This window comes from Neomonachus schauinslandi, chromosome 9 (assembly GCF_002201575.2).
Source record: "Neomonachus schauinslandi chromosome 9, ASM220157v2, whole genome shotgun sequence".
In the NCBI taxonomy this organism is placed as follows: Eukaryota; Metazoa; Chordata; class Mammalia; order Carnivora; family Phocidae; genus Neomonachus; species Neomonachus schauinslandi.
Genome location: NC_058411.1, coordinates 115,732,840 through 115,752,370, shown reverse-complemented (window position 1 = coordinate 115,752,370; position 19,531 = coordinate 115,732,840). Strand labels below are relative to the sequence as shown.

The window sequence follows — 19,531 nt, the reverse complement described above, 5'->3', positions numbered from 1 at the left end:
GCAAGCAAAGCCCACCCAATGTGCAATCTCACCAAGTACCTGGCCAGTGTTTTGAGGCTGAAGAGCTTCTAGACTAAGCCTCATTTCTCTCTGACGGCTCCTCTTTCTCCCTCCTGCACACAAACCCTCTGAGCACCTCAAAGACTGGTCTCACACTCCTTTCCCCTCACTGGACACCAGAGGTTTACTTGCTCAGGCCTCACACACAGGATGCCCGCTGGACGGCTGTGCTAATGGAAGCTCTGCTCTAATCATGGGAGGCATGGCCCCTGCTCCCCCAAGTGCATGCAGCATGTTGCCACAGCACATCACCCCTCAGGACTGGTGGTATCTGAGTAAACAGTCCCTCAAGAAATCACAGACCTCGGTTGGCCATTCACACAGGGTGGTGGCAGCCCATGTGGTCAGGAACTACAGTATGATTCATCCTCACACTTCATAATTTTAACCATGGCCAACCACTTTACCACAATGCCTCAGCCTCCATGAATAAGATGCCAGGAACTCCAAAAGCAGCCCTCCTTGGCAGACTAGCAGGACTCTGAGCTTCAAATAAAATGGCTGAGACCAAACCTGGAGGCAACACCAGAATGGAACCTTCCTCCCCTCCCTTTACTCATCTGAATGTATCCTACTCCAACCCTTGGGGTCACTGCATCTCCCCCAAGTACAATCACTTTTTCTACCTGTATTTCTAACCCTAAGCTAAGATTTTCAAACAGATCAGACCAAGAGCCCTCAAGGCCCTCACCTGGTGTGGACTCAGTAACCCTGCAGTTTTGTAGGCTACATAGTGCTTCAGAATCACCTGAGAAGCTCAGTCTAACACAATGGCAAAATGAAAAGTTAAGGAAAAAAATGTTCATGAAAATGCACTTTCTGTTGCCTCCTCCAACTAAACTCTCACAATCCTTAACTTCTTAGTAAGTTCTAGGGTGAGTTTAAATAGCTAATTCTCACACACAAATAATCATAAACAAGACTTACAAATAATGACAATAATGATAATAGCTTCCTATGGAACGAAATGTTCTTTGTGCCACACATTTGACTGTATGTTCACAAATGTGATTTCATTTAAATCTCACAGCAGTTCTTCAAGGTACCCAACATCCCTGGAGGAAACTGAGCTATAGAAAGAAGAGGGATGTGTCCACCCATGAGAAACAAGATGCAAACCGAGCTTCCCACTCTGATGAATGTCACATCACCTCCATTTACAATACCGATTAACAGAGACTGATGCTCTTGGCTCCTCTGAAGGAAATGGCTACGAGAACACAGCTATGACTCTGCAAGGACAGGCACCTATGTACCTGTGGCTACTTCTGGACAGTAGGAATGTAAGTCATTTTAATTGCCTTTAATCTGAATTTTCCAAATTTTCAGAAATGAGCATGCTCATTAATTCTGCAATAAATTTTAAATTAAAAATGTTTATGTACACTGACTTTCAGATTCTGTTATAAAACTAAATTATATTCAAACAAACAAAGAAAAACCTTCCAGGAACATGCCTATGTTTTGGTGTCTCTAGAACACTTTGCAGACAGTATGAGAATATCTACAATGGCACTCCCATGGGAGAAGGCTGATGCCAACAGCAACCTGTAGCCACAGGACAGCTAACACCACCTTTCTGAATCAACTGGTATGTTGAGCTCAACTCAAGATGAATGGAATACCTCCCACTCTCACCCCCTATTTGTACAATTCTATGTCCATCTTTGTGGAAGATCTTTCTAGCTTCAGGAGGGAAGTATGAAATCTGAACTGAAGAGGACCTAACTCTGATACCAGAGGGCCACTAGGTATACTGGAGTATGAAATATGAAGTATGAAATGTGAACTGAGTACGAATACTCATATGAGTATGAAATAGTATGAAGTATGAAATCTGAGCTGAAGAGGACCTAACTCTGGTACCAGAGGGCCACTAGGTATACTGGAGCAGCCATGGCATGCTGCACTGAACGTTGTTTATGTGCATTTTTAAAATGCTAATATGAATTTGTCCTTTATCCATTCTATTTTTCAAACATGTACTGAACATTTTCATAACATAAGGCACTGTGCTGGAACATAAAGACAAGAAGGAAAGAGGTATTCAAACATGATGAACCCAAAATCTGAGATAAGAGAAAGACAGGAAAGACATGCCTAACTTGGGTTCCAGGTCATCGTGGCTCAATGATGCCAAAAGCCCCAGATTTGAATACCCGTATTAGGCCGCTGGCCCTGACCAGGCACCTCTGTGTGTGGCTGGGGCAGGCATATGATCTAGGAATGCCCAACCATCTGTGTTAGTTGAGCTTTCCTCACTTACAAACTTCAGTGTTTAAGACCTAATAACGTAAAACAAACCAAAATGATCCTCCAAGGTGGGGAAATAAAACCTTTTTTTATGAACCTAATTAAACAGCCCATTTGTTTGTAGAGTGGGCTGACTGACCTCCAGCTTAGCATTAACAAGTCTGACGTCAGTGAAGGGACTACTTCCATCAGTGTGGTCACATGTATTCTCCAACAAATGACAAGAGTTTGTGTCTTAATTCAAAATGCCCCCAAGAACAACTCTGGAGAAACATCTAGTCATGCAACCAACATCAGGGTAAAAATCATGTGTTAATATAAAGGAACAAAGAATTTGTTCTTTGTAACTCTGTTTCTGTTCCAAGAAGTGGGACCATTTCATTTGCATGTTAAATGTCAAGTGCACACAATATCATAATCAGTGCTGGAGTTCTCTTGTTTTTAGTTAATTTTTTAAACTGTAAGTTTATCTACACTTGGCAGCAGGATTAATTCAGAGATGGCCTACTTTTCATTTCTCCAATTATTATAGAACAGTATTAGTGATTCTGGTCTACTAAGAATGCAAAGAAGGCTTTCAGAGCCAGAAAGGGTGTGAGGCTGGTAAGAACAGGAATTGTCCCCACATACAATTTGATGTATGGAGAGCCTCTGACTGACCCTGCTTCTCAGAAACTAACACAAGGAGGGCAACTGAAGACACATTTGTAGTTGGGGCTGTGCTGAGAAGCCCTGCTATATCCCAGAAAAGTGGGCACAGCTTTCTAGCCCCCTGCAGAGAAATCTGACAGAGAAAATGAAGAGAACATGGGGTAGGTGGTCAGCAAAAATAATCCCACCGTCCCACTGTAGGGCAAGGAGAGGTGCTTACAATGTAATAAGGGGAAAAAAACAGCAAGTTATAAGAGAGGCATCCAGCTTCAATTATGACAAACATACAAACACACCTCCAAATGTCAGTAGTAATCACTATGTGGTGGAAGTATGGTCCTTTTTACTTTTCCCTCTTTGCTTATCTGTATGCATTCTTCTGGATTATCTGAAATAAATCTTTCTTACTTCTGTTACAAAGAAAACAATTTACATTCCCAACTCGAAGCCTCGGCACCACAGGACATCACAGACAGGTGGCACCTTACTCTCTAAAGCAAGGGCACATGAGAAAGTTTGCTCTTCCCCCAAGCTGTGGGGGGCCATGACTCCCAACCACGAAACCATCCCACCTGAGAAGTGTCAGACTAGGAACAATTTCCACTTGTTACCTGAATCCGGTTCAGCTCTACCACAGGACCATGCTGGCGATCTCGCACCATAGTTGCTTGTACTACTTTTCGGAAAGCTGCCTCCTAAAACATAACACATGGACAAAATTTAGAATCTGCTATAGGAAATATTATAAATCATATATAAATCATGTCATAGTTTTGTTTTAAATATCCATTCTATTTTTCAAACATGTACTGAACATTTTTGTAACATAAGGCACTGTGCTAGAACATAAAGACAAGAAGGATAAATAATAGATAAATCATGTCATAGTTTTGTTTTAAATATCCTTTCCTAAAAGTCAAATTTTATTTTTTTCTTTTTATTAAGTTCAATTAGCCAACATTAGTTTTTGATATAGTGTTCAATGATTCATTAGTTGCATATGACACCCAGCGCTTATCCCATCACGTGCCCTCCTTAATACCCATCACCTGGTTACCCCATCCCCCCACTCCCTCACTTCTGCAACCCTCAGTTTGTTTCCTGGAATCCAGAGTCTCTCATGGTTTGTCTCCCTCTCTGATTTCTTCCCATTTGGTTTTCCTTCCCTTCCCCCATGGTCCTCCATGCTATTCCTTATGTTCCACATATGAGTGAAACCATATAATTGTCTTTCACTGCTTGACTTATTTCACTTAGCATAATTCCCTCCAGTTCCATCCATGTTGATGCAAATGGTAGGTACTCATCCTTTCTGATGGCTGAGTAATATTCCAAAAAGTTAAATTTTCTTAACAGTAACTACAAACTCTTTTTGAATCGTGAGGTGGTATTGGGGGCACAGCCTGGAACCCACACACAAACCTATGCAGAAGCCCACCATCTGGAGGCAAGAGGAGCCCAGCACACTCTGGGAACAGAGTGGGGAGGGCCAGAGACTGGCACGTGTCTGCTCTGACTTAGGACAGAGGCCAGGCCCAGAGGATCGACTAGAAAACCAAGGGCTCCCAGACAAACCACAAGTCCACGAGTGGCAGGACTGACATTAAACACTATGCCTCAGTGTCATGGTCCTGACAAAACCACAAAACAGCAGGAGGGCCAGGGAGTCCTGTAGGTCAAGCAAGGCTTGGGGTGAGGATGGGGAGACCAATGAAGGAGGGAACATATAAACACCATACACTGAAAGAAACCTGGGATACCCAGGGCAAGACAGCAAGAAAAGAGAGTGGGGCCCAATGTCACCCAGGTAAAGGCAGGCCTGTCATGCTCATATGGACTAGGGCACAGGCAGCAGCAGTGGGGACAGGAGTAGGGAAGGAGACTCAAGAGACTTAAAGGAGGTAGGATCAGTGGGAGTCCCAGGTCTCTGCCAAATGGATGACCCTGCCCTTGTCCAGAGACGGGATGGCTGGGGGAGCACAAGGTATCTGCAACAGGGTCTAGGTCCCTCTCCCAGGTCAGAACTCCAACCTCTGACAGCAGGAAGGGCAAGAACCCTAAGCAGCCCAAGGAGGAAACTCAGATGTAAAAAAGATCAAGTGAGGGTGTCAGAGAGACAACCAGCCCACAGAGGCGAACCCATAACAGCACACAGGAGCTCACAGAGGTACACCCCTCACCACGCATGCACCCTTATATAACACTTACCACCTACTTTTGCCCTCCACCCTGTCTAACCTCTGCTTTACTAACTGCTCAGCCCAGAACCAAGGGCAGTTCCTCCTCCACAGGAACATGCATTTCTCTTCCCTGAATGGCCTCACCCAGCCTTGCTCTCCTATGGTGCTCTCTCACTTCTGTGCTCTGAATTGCATCCTGGTAATAACTCTCCATGGTCACAAACAAACAACAAACACTCCCCAAATTTTCCAGCAGATATGATCCTTTCCTACCCAGGACCAGAACAGAGGCCGATTACACATTCCCTGCCACTGAGGGTACCTGCTGGACTCCCTCAGCACTCCTGCTGTCCCACCCCTGTGCTCACAGCCTGCAGAACACTCATGCAGTCCGTGTGGAGCACATCATGCCTCTCACTTGGTTTTCTCCCTATGAGGGAAGGTTTTTTCCCCTAGCTGCCAATTATCACCTCTACTCTGACAGATAAAAAAAAAAATGGTAAAAGGGATCAAATTTCCTACTTTTTATTATTAGAAAATGGTTGAAGTTTCATATCTACGTTCATATCAGTGTTACCCACACACTTTTTCTTGTTCCCCACCATCAGAGAGATGTTACCATTACCACAATCCTTATCAGTGTCCACTTGTCACTAAGCCACACATGAAAATAAAACGTGTGGAGATGCCTGGGGGGCTGGGTTAAGCGTCTGCCTTGGGCTCAGGACATGATCCCAGGGTCCTAGGATCAAGTCCCGCATCAGACTCCCTGCTCGGCGGGGAGCCTGCTTCTCCCCCTGCCTGCCACTCCCCCTGCGCACTCTCACTCTCTCTCTCTCTGACAAATAAATAAAATCTTTAAAAAAAGAAAATGTGGGGGCGCCTGGGTGGCTCAGTCGTTAGGCGTCTGCCTTCGGCTCAGGTCATGATCCCAGGGTCCTGGGATTGAGCCCCACATCGGGCTCCCTGCTCCGCAGGAGGCCTGCTTCTCCCTCTCCCACTCCCCCTGCTTGTGTTCCCTCTCTCGCTGTGTCTCTGTCAAATAAATAAATAAAATCTTTAAAAAAAAAAAGAAAGAAAAGAAAATGTGTGTACCAGTCCCCTTCAGCTAAGTGCAAACAAAGCCAATCCTAAGGAAAAAAAATCTGCTTGGACAGGGCTCCAAAACATCTAGATTTTATTATCATTAAAAATATATATATATGGGGCGCCTGGGTCTCAGTCAGTTGAGCGTCTAACTCTTGGTTTCGGCTCAGGTCATGATCTCATGGGATCAAGCCCTGCATCAGGCTCCATGCTCAGCAGGGAATCTGCTTGAGAGTCTCTCCCTCTGACTCCTCCCCCACTTGCATGCGTGGGCACTCTCTAATAAATAAATAAATCTTAAAAAAAAATAAAACAAAAATTAGCGGCGCCTGGGTGGCTCAGTCAGTTAAGTGTCTGCCTTCGGCTCAGGTCATGATCCCAGGGTCCTGGGACTGAGTCCCGCATCGGGCTCCCTGCTGAGAAGCCTGCTTCTCCCTCTGCCTGCCATGCCCCCTACTTGTGCACTCTCTCTCTCTCTGTCAAATAAATAAATAAAAATCTTTTTTAAAATAAAAAAACAAGAAAATTAAATTAAATTAAAATTTAAAAAGACCATAATCTTTGATAACAAAATAGGCCACAAAATAGGTCTCAGAATCAATAGACTCTTCAGAATTAGGAGCCCTCAAATCTGACCTCTATGCTTTTTTCAGCACAAATACTGCCCCTATCACACGTTGGTTCTTTTAGAACATCCTGTCAACCTGCTTGCCAGAAACTTAACTCCTGAATCAGGCATCCTATTTCTAGAAAGTTCAAATTATTACAAACGTCGATGGGTCAAAATCTGTCTGGTGATTTTTATGTGCCCTCATTCATGATTCTATTCACAGCCTGTTAAATTATGCTTTGACAAGGAATCTCTACATATCCTGGTACAGAACTTTCATCTAAATCATCTAGACTATCTGGCACTCTCTGCTGGACATCCCTGGGTAAGAAATTAGCTCATTTTTTCTTCCTGCTGCCAGTGGGGATTTGCTATAATGTCTCAAGGCTAGCCAAGCAGAGAACATTGCCAAGAAGGCTTAGTTTTGCAAACCACCCCACCCTTTTGGGGAGGTGGGAAGCAGAGATCACAATAGGAAAATGCCGCACCACACTATTAATTTTTAATGTAAGCTCTAAAAGAGAAGACATTTTTGTCTGTTTTTCATTGATGCATTCTGGGCACCCAGAACAGAGCCTGGCATATAGTAGGTGCTCAATGAACATCTGCTGAATAAGCTTTATTCTGTATATTTCCAGTTTGGGAATTTTTGTTGAATTAAAATTTAGTAAAAATACCAGTTTTGCCTACAACAAAGACTGCTAAGAGTACCTTTCCCTGGGATATCAGAATTCCTCGCAGAGTGTCAAACCCCACAGAAGGCCCAAGTCCAGTTTCATCAAGAGAGCCCTCCAGGTCGAACATGGGGATACAGGGGCAGAAGAGCTCTGAGATGTGATGTAGCAGAAGCAGCCGATTCCGCAGTGCTATTATGGGGATTTCCTGCAAGTGATTGTATTCCATGGGAACCTGAAACGTTGAAACTGTATTAAGTCAACTTAGGTGTCAAATGCACAGATAACCCATAGTTTGTAGATAATTCTGAAAATATTTTTTTCAAAAACAGAGAAGCACTGTTACTTCTGAGTCTGGCATGAATAACCTCATTGTTTTTAGAACCATATTCTGGCCAGCTTGACTGCTTGAGTCAAGTAATGTAAACCAAGGAAAATGCTAAAAAAATTAGTCTATAGAAATATATTTACTAAGGAATATGTGCAGCTTGTACTATCAGAATGGTTTTGTATAGTTTGTAAGATTTAGAATGAAGGTGACACACTGATATATATAGAATGTTGGTTAATGTGAATATTAAGGTTCTTAAAAGTACTGTTTTTCACATTATGAACCAGAAATATTTTCAACGGAACACCTCTGTAAATATACAGTGGAAAATGAAGTGTGAGTGTGGCTTACATGCATAATTCAATACACAGATAGTAACTTTGTCACTACTTGTACACCTCCTAGCCCCCCTGGCCCAGTCAGTACTGACCTGTGCAGGAAGCTTCCCAGCGCTGGCAGGCTTGCTGGTTGACCAGGCAAGAGTATGTGCTGAGCCGCAGGCCACACGGTTGACCTTCTTACCCTGAAGGGCGGCTACCAACCGGGGCCTCTGGATGGCATTTGTAGTTCCATCTCCCAGTTGTCCCTCATCATTGTCGCCCCACGTATAAACTTCTCCTAAATGAAGTGAATTTAGAACAAGAACTTGTATACTAGGGCTAATGAATGCACAACCACCAATATCTTCCCATCACAATCATACTCCCTTTAATGGGGTGCTGGTGGTCAACTGTCTGAATGTCAACTTCACGTGTGACCTATATGTCTCTAATCACAGCACCCAAAGAGGTAGCACGCTTCTCAGAACTCTTGACAGACCCTGCTGGCCAACATGCCTTTTCTAGTACTAAGCACATAACTGCAGTAGTTCTTAATCCAAATAAGTAACAGTAAAATAGATGGTAATATCCTTAACTGCCCAAGGTAATTTTTTATGTTAAATAGAGAGGAAAAAATCAGTTTTTTAAAAAACACAACCCGTTTTTAAGGGAAACACAGTTCTTCCTATAGTTGTTCATAACCTAAACTGAGATTCATCATTGATGAGAATATTTTTGTGTACCATGCTAAATCCCAACCATGAAATGCCACCAGAAAACTGTTCTAAGGGTAAGATCACTCGGTAACTAAAACAGAAACAAGGTTAGTTGCCATATCCACAAAGGCTCCTCAGGGAGCCACAAGCAGCACTCTGTAGAGTGTGACGCCTGCATGATCAAGGGCAATGTGCTTGTGTGCCGCCTCTTCCCATTATGGACAGTTTAGTCCTAAAGTCACTGTGTGGGTGTCACAGCACAAGTAAGGAGAGAGGACTTCTCAGCAGAGGGACAACTGGATGCAGAGACTGAGAGTCCACAAATGATAAACACTTCCATATAGGGGGTGTCCCAGTGTGGGGAACTGGCCCAAACAGACACACCGGTACCCCATGTGTGGGGGTGGCCCAGAGTGAGCAGTCAGAGCCCGACATGGATGAGGATTCATTCAGGGGAGAGGGCAAAGGCAATGATGGGACACTGATCACATGCATGCAGAATGACTGAATCACTGCATTAGGGATAATGAAATCCAGGATTCTCACCAAATCCTGGTGAGAAAGGAGTTAAAAGTATGGAAAGAGAGAAAACCAGAATGAACCCTGTGGTACAGAACCAGAATCTGGGGTCCAGGTGTGAATGTATGGTATTCAATATACATATACAGATACAAAAATAACATAGATACAAATTTGTATATTATTTACATATGTATTCCCTGGCTCTATCCACTCAGAAGACCTGGGAGCAGTGACATCCCAAAAGCAATGAGCACATCTATCGACCTGATCTGTCTTCCCAACACCATTCTCCTCTACAGACACCAGGACTCCTTGGGGAAATGGCCAATGCTAGGCTTGGGCCATGGGGAGTCAAGAAGATAGGGTGTCTTATTGTGCCAGAAAGCAAGGAAGTAGTCAGTGAATGATGGGCACACACCAGCAAATAAAGCTAGCCTAATAGGGCCAATTTGAGCATCAAAATTAGTAACAGTAACAGATTATATATAATCCATTGAAAAAACTGGGAAACCATGAGTCCCACATAGATGTAAACGAAAAAAATAATTAAACATCTGATGAGAATAAAATATCCAAAGAGAAAAGGGATATTTAAATAGTTTCAAATACTCTCCCAAATACTTATTAGTTACAGTGGATGTTCATAGTGGAAAAGCCTGGCAGCCACCACCTTAATCAAGTGATTGAAGTTAACACCACCAGTAATGGGACAAAGAGAAATTGCATGTCACCTGATGAATTAAGAATGAATTAAGAACACAGCAAGAATTAAGATCAAAGATGAGGGGCACCTGGGTGGCTCAGTCGGTTAAGCGGCTGCCTTCGGCTCAGGTCATGATCCCAGGGTCCTGGGATCGAGCCCCGTTTCGGGCTCCTGGCTCAGCGGGGAGCCTGCTTCTCCCTCTCCCTCTGCCTGCCTCTCTGCCCACTTGTGCTCTCTCTCTCTCCGTCAAATAAATAAATAAAAATCTTTAAAAAAACAAAAAAAATCAAAGATGAGCAACTTGAATCTACTGAGGAGATATGAGACAAATTCAAATTGAGGGATGTTCTACAAAAAAGTCTATAATCCTCAAAAGTGCCACAGTCCAAAAAACTCAGGAAGACTGAAGAAGTGTCAAAGAATCATGCTCACGGTCAACTGAGGATTGTCTCAGAGTAGAGGAGACAAGAACATGTTTCAGCTAAACGTAGCCTGTGTTGTAGCATAAATGGGCGTGAAGATCAGGTGTAGTAATAACCAGGGTGCATTTCCCAAATGGACAGCCATGTTGGGATTGTTTAGTAGTGTCCCTGTTTGTAGGAAATAAACTCTCAAATGTTCAGGGTAATGGGCAGTACCTGACTCTCACATGGATAAAAAAAAGTCTTTGTACTACACTTCCAAATGTTCTCTAAGTGTGTGATTTGTTTCAAAAATTTAAAGAATGAAAATGAAGCAACTAAAAAAATGTGTTCTAAGTTCTTAAAAACTACAATATCAGTCCACAATAGGCCATAAAAATTACTTATTCATATATGAAACTCTTCCATAAATGAAACAATTGAAGGGTACGGTACATGTTCATATAATTGACCAAAGGCTTTAAAAGGGAACAAAATAGGGAAATGGCCGTTTTAATGAAAGATGGTACACTAGTTTTCTATTATTACCATAACAAATTACCAGAACTTACTGGCTTAAACAGTTCTTGCAGTTCTGTAGGTCAGAAGTCCAACATGAGTGTGACTAGGCTAACGGCTAGATATCAGCAGGCTGCATCCTTTTTGGATGCTCTGGGGGAGAGAACCCATTTCCTTGCTCACTCAGGCTGTTGGAAGAATTAAGTTTTTTGGAGGACCAAGGTCCTATTTCCTTGTGGGCTGTCAGCTGACAGCTGTTCCTAGCTTCCAGAGGTCACCCACATTCCCTTTCCTCCATCTCTGTAGCCAACAATGGTGGATCAAGACCTTCTCACACTTCGAAAAATCTCTCCCACCTCTTCTCTGCCACATCTCTTTGACTGACTCTTCTGCCCCTGCTGTGAAGGGTCTGTGTAATTACATTAGCCCACCTAATAATCCAGAATAATTTCCATATTGTAATGTCAGTTGATTATCAACCTTAATTCCATCTGTACAGTCCCTTTTGCCATTGGGCTGGGGTCCCCAAGACCACCTTCAGGTTTGCTGATTCATTGGGTAAACTCCCAGGCCTCAGCATACAGTCATACTCAGCTATAATTACAGTGAAAGGACACGAAGAAAAATCAGCAAAGGGAAAAGGCACATGGGGTGAAGTCCAGAGGAAACCAGGTACAAGCGTCCAATGATCCTATGCCAATGGAATTACAGAGGACAAGCCTAATTCTTCTAACAATGAGTTGTGACAACACATGTAAAGTGCTGTTTACCTCGGTGCCCAGGGTTTTCACTAGGGTTGTCACATGGACAGTTCTGCCTGGCACATACCCACGTTTCAGGAAACAGTTTTCAGCAGAGTCCACATTGTGCAGTTTAGGCACAGCGAGGCCTTTTGAAATTAGGGAAGGGAGGGAGCGTTCCCAAAATCGAGATTCCCAGGGGCCAGCTGAGGGCCACCCTGCAAGCAGCCTTCCTAAGGACAGCAGTATCAGATGTGCTCTGTTAGCTCTTTCAAGCACAGCCGTGAAATATAACATATTCATAACTGTTAACACCAGGGACTGAAGATGACAAGAGCCAGAACTCTTCAGCAAATTCTCAGCTATAATACAACTGCTCCCCACTCCTTACAGCTGCATATATTATTCCTGAGCAGACTTCTTAGTTTTTTCTTTTTTATGTTATGTTAATCACCACATATTACATCATTAGTTTTTTTTTTTTTTTTAAAGTGAATAGAGGTCTTTTTTTTTTTTTTTTTTAAGATTTTATTTATTTGTGAGAGAGGGAATGAGAGACAGAGAGCATGAGTGGGAGGAGGGTCAGAGGGAGAAGCAGACTCCCTGCTGAGCAGGGAGCCTGATGCGGGACTCGATCCCGGGACTCCAGGATCATGACCTGAGCCGAAGGCAGTCGCTTAACCAACTGAGCCACCCAGGCGCCCCATCATTAGTTTTTGACGGAGTGTTCCATGATTCATTGTTTGCGTATAACATCCAGTGCTCCATGCAGTACGTGCCCTCCTTAATACCCATCACCAGGCTAACCCATCCCCCCAACACCCACCCCCGTCCCCTCTAGAACCCTCAGTTTGTTTCTCAGAGTCCAAAGTCTCTCATGGTTTGTCTCCCCATCTGATTTCCGCCCCCTTCATTCTTCCATTCCTGCTATCTTCTTCTTCTTCTTCTTTTTTTAACATATAATGTATTACTTGTTTCAGAGGTACAGGTCTGTGATTCAACAGTATTACACAATTCACAGTGTTCACCATAGCACATACCCTCCCCAATGTCTATCACCCAGCCACCCCATCCCTCCCACCCCCCACCACTCCAGCAACCCTCAGTTTGTTTCCTGAGATTAAGAATTCCTCTTATCAGTGAGGTCATATGATACATGTCTTTCTCTGTTTGACTTATTTCGCTCAGCATAACACCCTACAGTTCCATCCACATCTTTGCAAATGGCAAGATTTCATTCCTTTCGATGGCTGCATAATATTCCATTGCATATATATACCACTTCTTCTTTATCCATTCATCTGTCGATGGACATCTTGGCTCTTTCCACAGTTTGGCTATTGTGGACATTGCTGAATAAACATTGGGGTGCACATACTCCTTTGGGTCCCTACATTTGTATCCTTGGGGTAAACACCCAGGAGTGCAAATGCTGGGTCATATGGTAGCCCTAATTTCAACTTTTTGAGGAACCTCCATACTATTTTCCAGAGTGGTTGCACCAGCTTGCATTCCCACCAACAGTGTAGGAGGGTCCCCTATCTCCGCATCCCCGCCAACATCTGTCGTTTCCTGACTTGTTAATTTTAGCCATTCTGACTGGTGTGAGGTGGTATCTCATTGAGGTTTTGATTTCAACTTCCCTGATGTGAAGCGACGTTGAGCAATTTTTCATATGTCTGTTGGCCATTTGGATGTCTTCTTTGGAAAAATGTCTGCTCATGTCTTCTGCCCATTTCTTGACTGGATCATTTGTTCTTTGGGTGTTGAGTTTAAGAAGTTCTATATAGATTTTGGATACTAGCCCTTTATCTGATACGTCATTTGCAAATACCTTCTCCCATTCTGTCGGTTGTCTTTTGGTTTTGTTGATGAAGTCCCAATAGTTCATTTTTGCCCTTGCTTCCTTTGCCTTTGGCGATGTTTCTAGGAAGAAGCTGCTGCAGCTGAGGTTGAAGAGGTTGCTGCCTTTGTTCTCCTTTAAGATTTTGATGGACTCCTGTATCACACTTAGGTCTTTCAACCATTTGGAGTCTATTTTTGTGTGTGGTGTAAGGAAATGGTCCAGTTTCATTCTTCTGCATATGGCTGTCCAATGTTCCCAACACCATTTGTTAAAGAGACTGTCTTTTTTCCACTGGACATTCTTTCCTGCTTTGTCGAAGATGAGTTGACCATAGAGTTGAGGGTCCATTTCTGGGCTCTCTATTCTGTTCCATTGATCTATGTGTCTGTTTTTGTGCCAGTACCATAGTGTCTTGATGATGACAGCTTTGTAATAGAGCTTGACATCCGGAATTGTGATGCCGCCAGCTTTGCTTTTCTTTTTCAACAGTCCTCTGGCTATTCGGGGTCTTTTCTGGTTCTATACAAATTTTAGGATTCTTTGTTCCATTTCTTTGAAAAAAGTGTTTTGATAGGGATTGCACTGAATGTGTAGATTGCTCTAGGTAGCACTGACATCTTCACAATATTTGTTCTTCCAACCCATGAGCATGGAACGTTTTTCCATTTCTTTGTCTTCCTCCATTTCTTTCATGAGTATTTTATAGTGTTCTGAGTAGAGGTCCTTTGCCTCTTTGGTTAGTTTTATTCCTAGGTATCTTATGGCTTTGGGTGCGCTTGTAAATGGGATTGACTCCTTAATTTCTCTTTCTTCTGTCTTCTGTTGGTGTATAGGAATGCCACTGATTTCTGTGCATTGATTTTATATCCTGCCACTTGACTGAATTCCTGTATGAGTTCTAGCAGTTTTGGGGTGGAGTCTTTGGGGTTTTCCACATAAAGTATCATATCATCTGCAAAGAGTGAGAGTTTGACTTCTTCTTTCCAATTTGGATGCCTTTGATTTCTTTTTGTTGTCTGATTGCTGTGGCTAGGACTTCTAATACTATGTTGAATAGCAGTGGTGATAGTGGACATCCCTGCCGCATTCCTGACCTTAGGGGGAAAGCTCTCAGTTTTTCCCCATTGAGAATGATATTCGCTGTGGGTTTTTCATAGATGGCTTTTATGATACGAGATATGTACCCTCTATCCCTATACTCTGAAGAGTTTTCATCAAGAAAGGATGCTGTACTTTGTCAAATGCTTTTTCTGCATCTATTGAGAGGATCATATGGTTCTTCTTCCTTTTCTTAATGTATTGTATCACACTGATTGATTTGCGCATGCTGAACCAACCTTGCAGCCCAGGGATAAATCCCACTTGGTTGTGGTGAATAATTCTGTTAATGTACTGTTGGATCCTATTGGCTAGTATTTTGGTGAGAATTTTTGCATCCATGTTCGTCAAGGATATTGGTCTGTAATTCTCCTTTTTAATGGGGTCTTTGTCTGGTTTGGGGATCAAGGTAATGGTGGCCTCATAAAACAAGTTTGGAAGTTTTCCTTCTATTTCTATTTTGTGGAACAGTTTCAGAAGAATAGGTATTAATTCTTCTTGAAATGTTTGGTAGAATTCTCCCGGGAAGCCATCTGGCCCTGGGCTTTTGTTTGTTGGGAGATTTTTGATGACTGCTTCAATTTCCTTAGTGGTTATAGGTCTGTTCAGGTTTTCTATTTCTTCCTGGTTCAGTTTTGGTAGTTGATACATCTCTAGGAATGCATCCATTTCTTCCAGATTATCTAATTTGCTGGCATAGAGTTGCTCATAATATGTTCTTATAATTGTATTTCTTTGGTGTTGGTTGTGATCTCTCCTCTTTCATTCATGATTTTGTTGATTTGGGTCATTTCTCTTTTCTTTTTGATAAGTCTGGCCAGGGGTTTATCAATCTTGTTAATTCTTTCAAAGAACCAGCTCCTAGTTTCGTTGATGTGTTCTACTGTTCTTTTGGTTTTTATTTCATTGATCTTTATTATTTGTCTTCTCTTGCTGGGTTTAGGCTTTATTTGCTGTTCTTTCTCCAGCTCCTTTAGGTGTAGGTTTAGGTTGTGTATTTGAGACGTTTCCTGTTTCTTGAAGAAGGCTTGAATTGCTATATACTTTCCTCTTAGGACTGCCTTTGCTGCATCCCAAAGATTTTGAATAGTTGTGTTTTCATTTTCATTGGTTTCCATGAATTTTTTAAGTTCTTCTTTAGTTTCCTGGTTGACCCCTTCATTCTTCAGTAGGATGGTCTTTAGCCTCCATGTATTTGAGTTCTTTCTGACTTCCCTCTTGTGACTGAGTTCTAGTTCAAAGCATTGTCGTCTGAAAATAGGCAGGGAATGATCCCAATCTTTTGGTACCGGTTGAGACCTGATTTCTGACCTAGGATGTGATCTATTCTGGAGAATGTTCCATGGGCACTAGAGAAGAATGTGTATTCTGTTGCTTTGTGATGGAATGTTCTGAATATATGTGTGAAGTCCATTTGGTCCATTGTGTCATTTAAAGTCTTTATTTCCTTGTTGATCTTTTGCTTGGACGATCTGTCCATTTCAGTGAGGGGGGTGTTAAAGTCCCCCACTATTATTGTATTGTTGTCGATGTGTTTCTTTGCTTTTGTTATTAATTGGCTTATATAAGTGGCTGCTCCCATGTTAGGGGCATAAATATTTACAATTGTTAGATCTTCTTGTTGGATAGACCCTTTAAGTAGGATATAGTATCCTTCCTCTCTTATTACAGTCTTTGGTTTAAAATCTAACTTGTCTGCTATAAGGATTGCCACCCCAGCTCTCTTTTGGTGTCCATTAGCATGGTAAATGGTTTTCCACCCCCTCACTTTCAATCTGGGGGTGTCTTTGGGTCTAAAATCAGTCTCTTGCAGACAGCATATGGATGGGTCTTGTTTTTTTATCCAATCTGATAGCCTGTGTGTTTTGATTGGGGCATTTAGCCCATTTACATTCAGGGTAACTATTGAAAGATAGGAATTTAGTGCCATTGTATTGCCTGTAAGGTGATTATTACTGTATATTGTCTGTGTTCCTTTCTGGTCTATGTTGCTTTTAGGGTCTCTCTTTGCTTAGAGGACCCCTTTCAATATTTCTTGTAGGGCTGGTTTCGTGTTTGCAAATTCCTTTAGTTTTTGTTTGTCCTGGAAGCTTTTTATCTCTCCTTGTATTTTCAGTGACAGCCTAGCTGGATAGAGTATTCTTGGCTGCATATTTTTCTCATTGAGTGCTCTGAATATATCCTGCCAGTCCTTTCTGGCCTGCCAGGTCTCTGGGGTTAGGTCTGTTCCCAGTCTAATGTTTCTACCATGGTAGGTTACAGGTCTCTTCTCCCGAGCTGCTTTCAGGATTTTTTCTTTGTCTCTGAAACTCGTAAGTTTTACTATTAGATGTCAGGGTGTTGACCTATTTTTATTGATTTTGAGAGGGGTTCTCTGTGCTTCCTGGATTTTGATGCCTGTTTCCTTCTCCAAATTAGGGAAGTTCTCTGCTATAATTTGCTCCAATATACCTTCTGCCCCTCTCTCTCTTTCCTCTTCTTCTGGGATCCCAATTATTCTAATATTGTTTTGTCTTATGGTATCACTTATCTCTCAAATTCTGCCCTCATGATCCAGTAGTTGTTTATCTCTCTTTTTCTCAGCTTCTTTATTTTCCATCATTTGGTCTTCTATATCACTAATTCTCTCTTCTGCCTCATTTATCCTAGCAGTTAGAGCCTCCATTTTTTTTTTAATTTTATTTATTTATTTGAGAGAGAGAGAATGAGAGAGAGCATGAGAGGGAAGAGGGTCAGAGGGAGAAGCAGACTCCCTGCGGAGCAGGGAGCCTGATGTGGGACTCGATCCCAGGACTCCAGGATCATGACCCGAACCGAGGGCAGTCGCTTAACCAACTGAGCCACCCAGGCGCCCCAGAGCTTCCATGTTTGACTGCACCTCATTAATAGCCTTTTTAATTTTGACTTGGTTACATTTTAGTTCTTTTACTTCTCCAGAAAGTGTTTCTCTAATGTCTTCCATGCTTTTTTCAAGCCCAGGTAGTATCTTTAAAGTGATGATTCTGAACTCTAGTTCCGACATCTTACTAATGTCCGTATTGAGTAGGTCCCTGGCAGTCGGTACTGCCTCTTGTTCTTTTCGTTGAGGTGATTTTTTCTGTCTTGTCATTTTGTCCAGAGGACAAGAGATGAATGAGAGAACAAAATGCTAACAAGGTAACAACGACCCCAGAAAAAATATACACTAAACAAATCAGAAGAGACCTGAAACCAGGGGGAAAGAAAGGGAAAGAAAGAAAAAAGATAAAAGCAAACAAACAAAAAAAAACCGAATATGATCAAATATGATCAGGCTGTGTATAGATCAGTGCCACACACTAGATTTTGGGCATATTTTGGTCTGTTAGAAGAAAGAGTCTCCCAAAATTTTAAAGAAAGGAAAACTTATATATGTACAAAAATAAGGGTAAATACGATGAAGGGATGGAATAGGACTGTAAAGATGGAAATTATAAAAGATTCTATAAAAGGAATTGATAAGAAGTTGGTCGAAAAAAGAAAGAAGAGGATTTAAAAAAAAAGAAAAGGGAGAGAATGTAATCCGGCAGGAGACTAGAACAAAGCCATACACTAGAGATTTAGGGTGTATTTTGGTGTGTTAGAAGAAACTGTATCCCAAAATTTTAAAGAGAGAACAACTTATATACATATACAAAGATAAGGTTAACTACTATGAAGGGATAGAATATGAGTCTAAAAATGAGAAATAAAAAAGATGTTTTTAAAAAGGGATTAATAAGATGTTGGTTGAAAAAGGCAAAAAGAAAAATTCAAAAAAAAAAAAAACAGTTTAATAAAAATTAAGTTTGAAAGACTAAAGAATCATGGTAAAAAAGCCATGAATTCTATGTGCAGTATTCCCCTAGTGCTGGAGTTCTGCCGTTCTCATTGATCAGTAAACTTGGTCTTGGCTGGCTGTTCTTGCTGATCTTCTGGGGGAGGTGCCGTCCTAGCAATTCTGAAATGTCTTTCCCTCAGGCGGAATTACATTGTCCTTGCCAGTCCGGGCTAAGTAATCTGCTTGGGTTTGCTCTCGGGAGCTTTTGTTCCCTGCAAGCTTTCCGTACAGCTTTGGAGGCCGAGAGTGAAAATGGCGGCCTCCCAATCTCCGCCCCAGAGAAGCCAAGAACTCGGGGCCCCACTCCTCAGTGTGCCCCCAGAGAAAAGCAGTCAATCACTCCTGTCTCCCCAGTCTCCGGCCGCACTCCATGCTCACCCAGCCTGTGACCAAGCGTTTCTATCTCTGGCACCCAACTCGGTGTGGAGTCTCCAAACCCAGCAGATCCCAGCAGTGTGCTCCTGCGCCGCTCCTCCCAGGGGACGAAGGGGCGTCTCCCTGGATCTGCCGCTTGTTGGGTCCCTGCTGGAGGAGCAGTGGCCTGACTGTGCCACAGATCACGGTCTATGGCAACCCCGAGCTGAGAGCCCACTCCTCGGCTCCATCTCTGCAGCCAGCTTCCCTGCTCCGATACCTGGGAGCTCTGCCACACTCAGGCACCCCCAGTCTACCTGTGACCCCGAGGGTCCTGAGACCACACTGTCCCAGCGAGGGTTCCACCCCCCGTTTAGCCACTGGAGCAATGTCCCTCAGCGGAGCCGACTTCTAAAAGTTCCGATTTTGTGGGGCGCCTGGGTGGCTCAGTTGGTTAAGCAACTGCCTTCGGCTCAGGTCATGATCCCAGAGTCCCGGGATCGAGTCCCGCATCAGGCTCCCTGCTCAGCAGGGAGTCTGCTTCTCCCTCTGACCCTCCTCCCTCTCATGCTCTCTGTCTCTCATTCTCCCTCTCGCAAATAAATAAAATCTAAAAAAAAAAAAAAAAA

General features: G+C 42.8%; 1 protein-coding gene across 1 annotated transcript in view; it reads right to left on the bottom strand.

Annotated features, from left to right (window-relative positions):
• Positions 1-19,531, bottom strand: part of HERC2 (HECT and RLD domain containing E3 ubiquitin protein ligase 2) — a 258,118-nt gene that overhangs the window by 6,159 nt on the left and 232,428 nt on the right. Inside the window, exons 84-86 of the mRNA XM_044918185.1 lie at positions 8,276-8,463; positions 7,552-7,749; positions 3,576-3,659 (exon numbers count right to left, since the gene is read on the bottom strand). Of these exons, the coding sequence (XP_044774120.1) occupies positions 3,576-3,659; positions 7,552-7,749; positions 8,276-8,463 (470 nt within the window). The remainder of the gene's footprint in view (positions 1-3,575; positions 3,660-7,551; positions 7,750-8,275; positions 8,464-19,531) is intronic.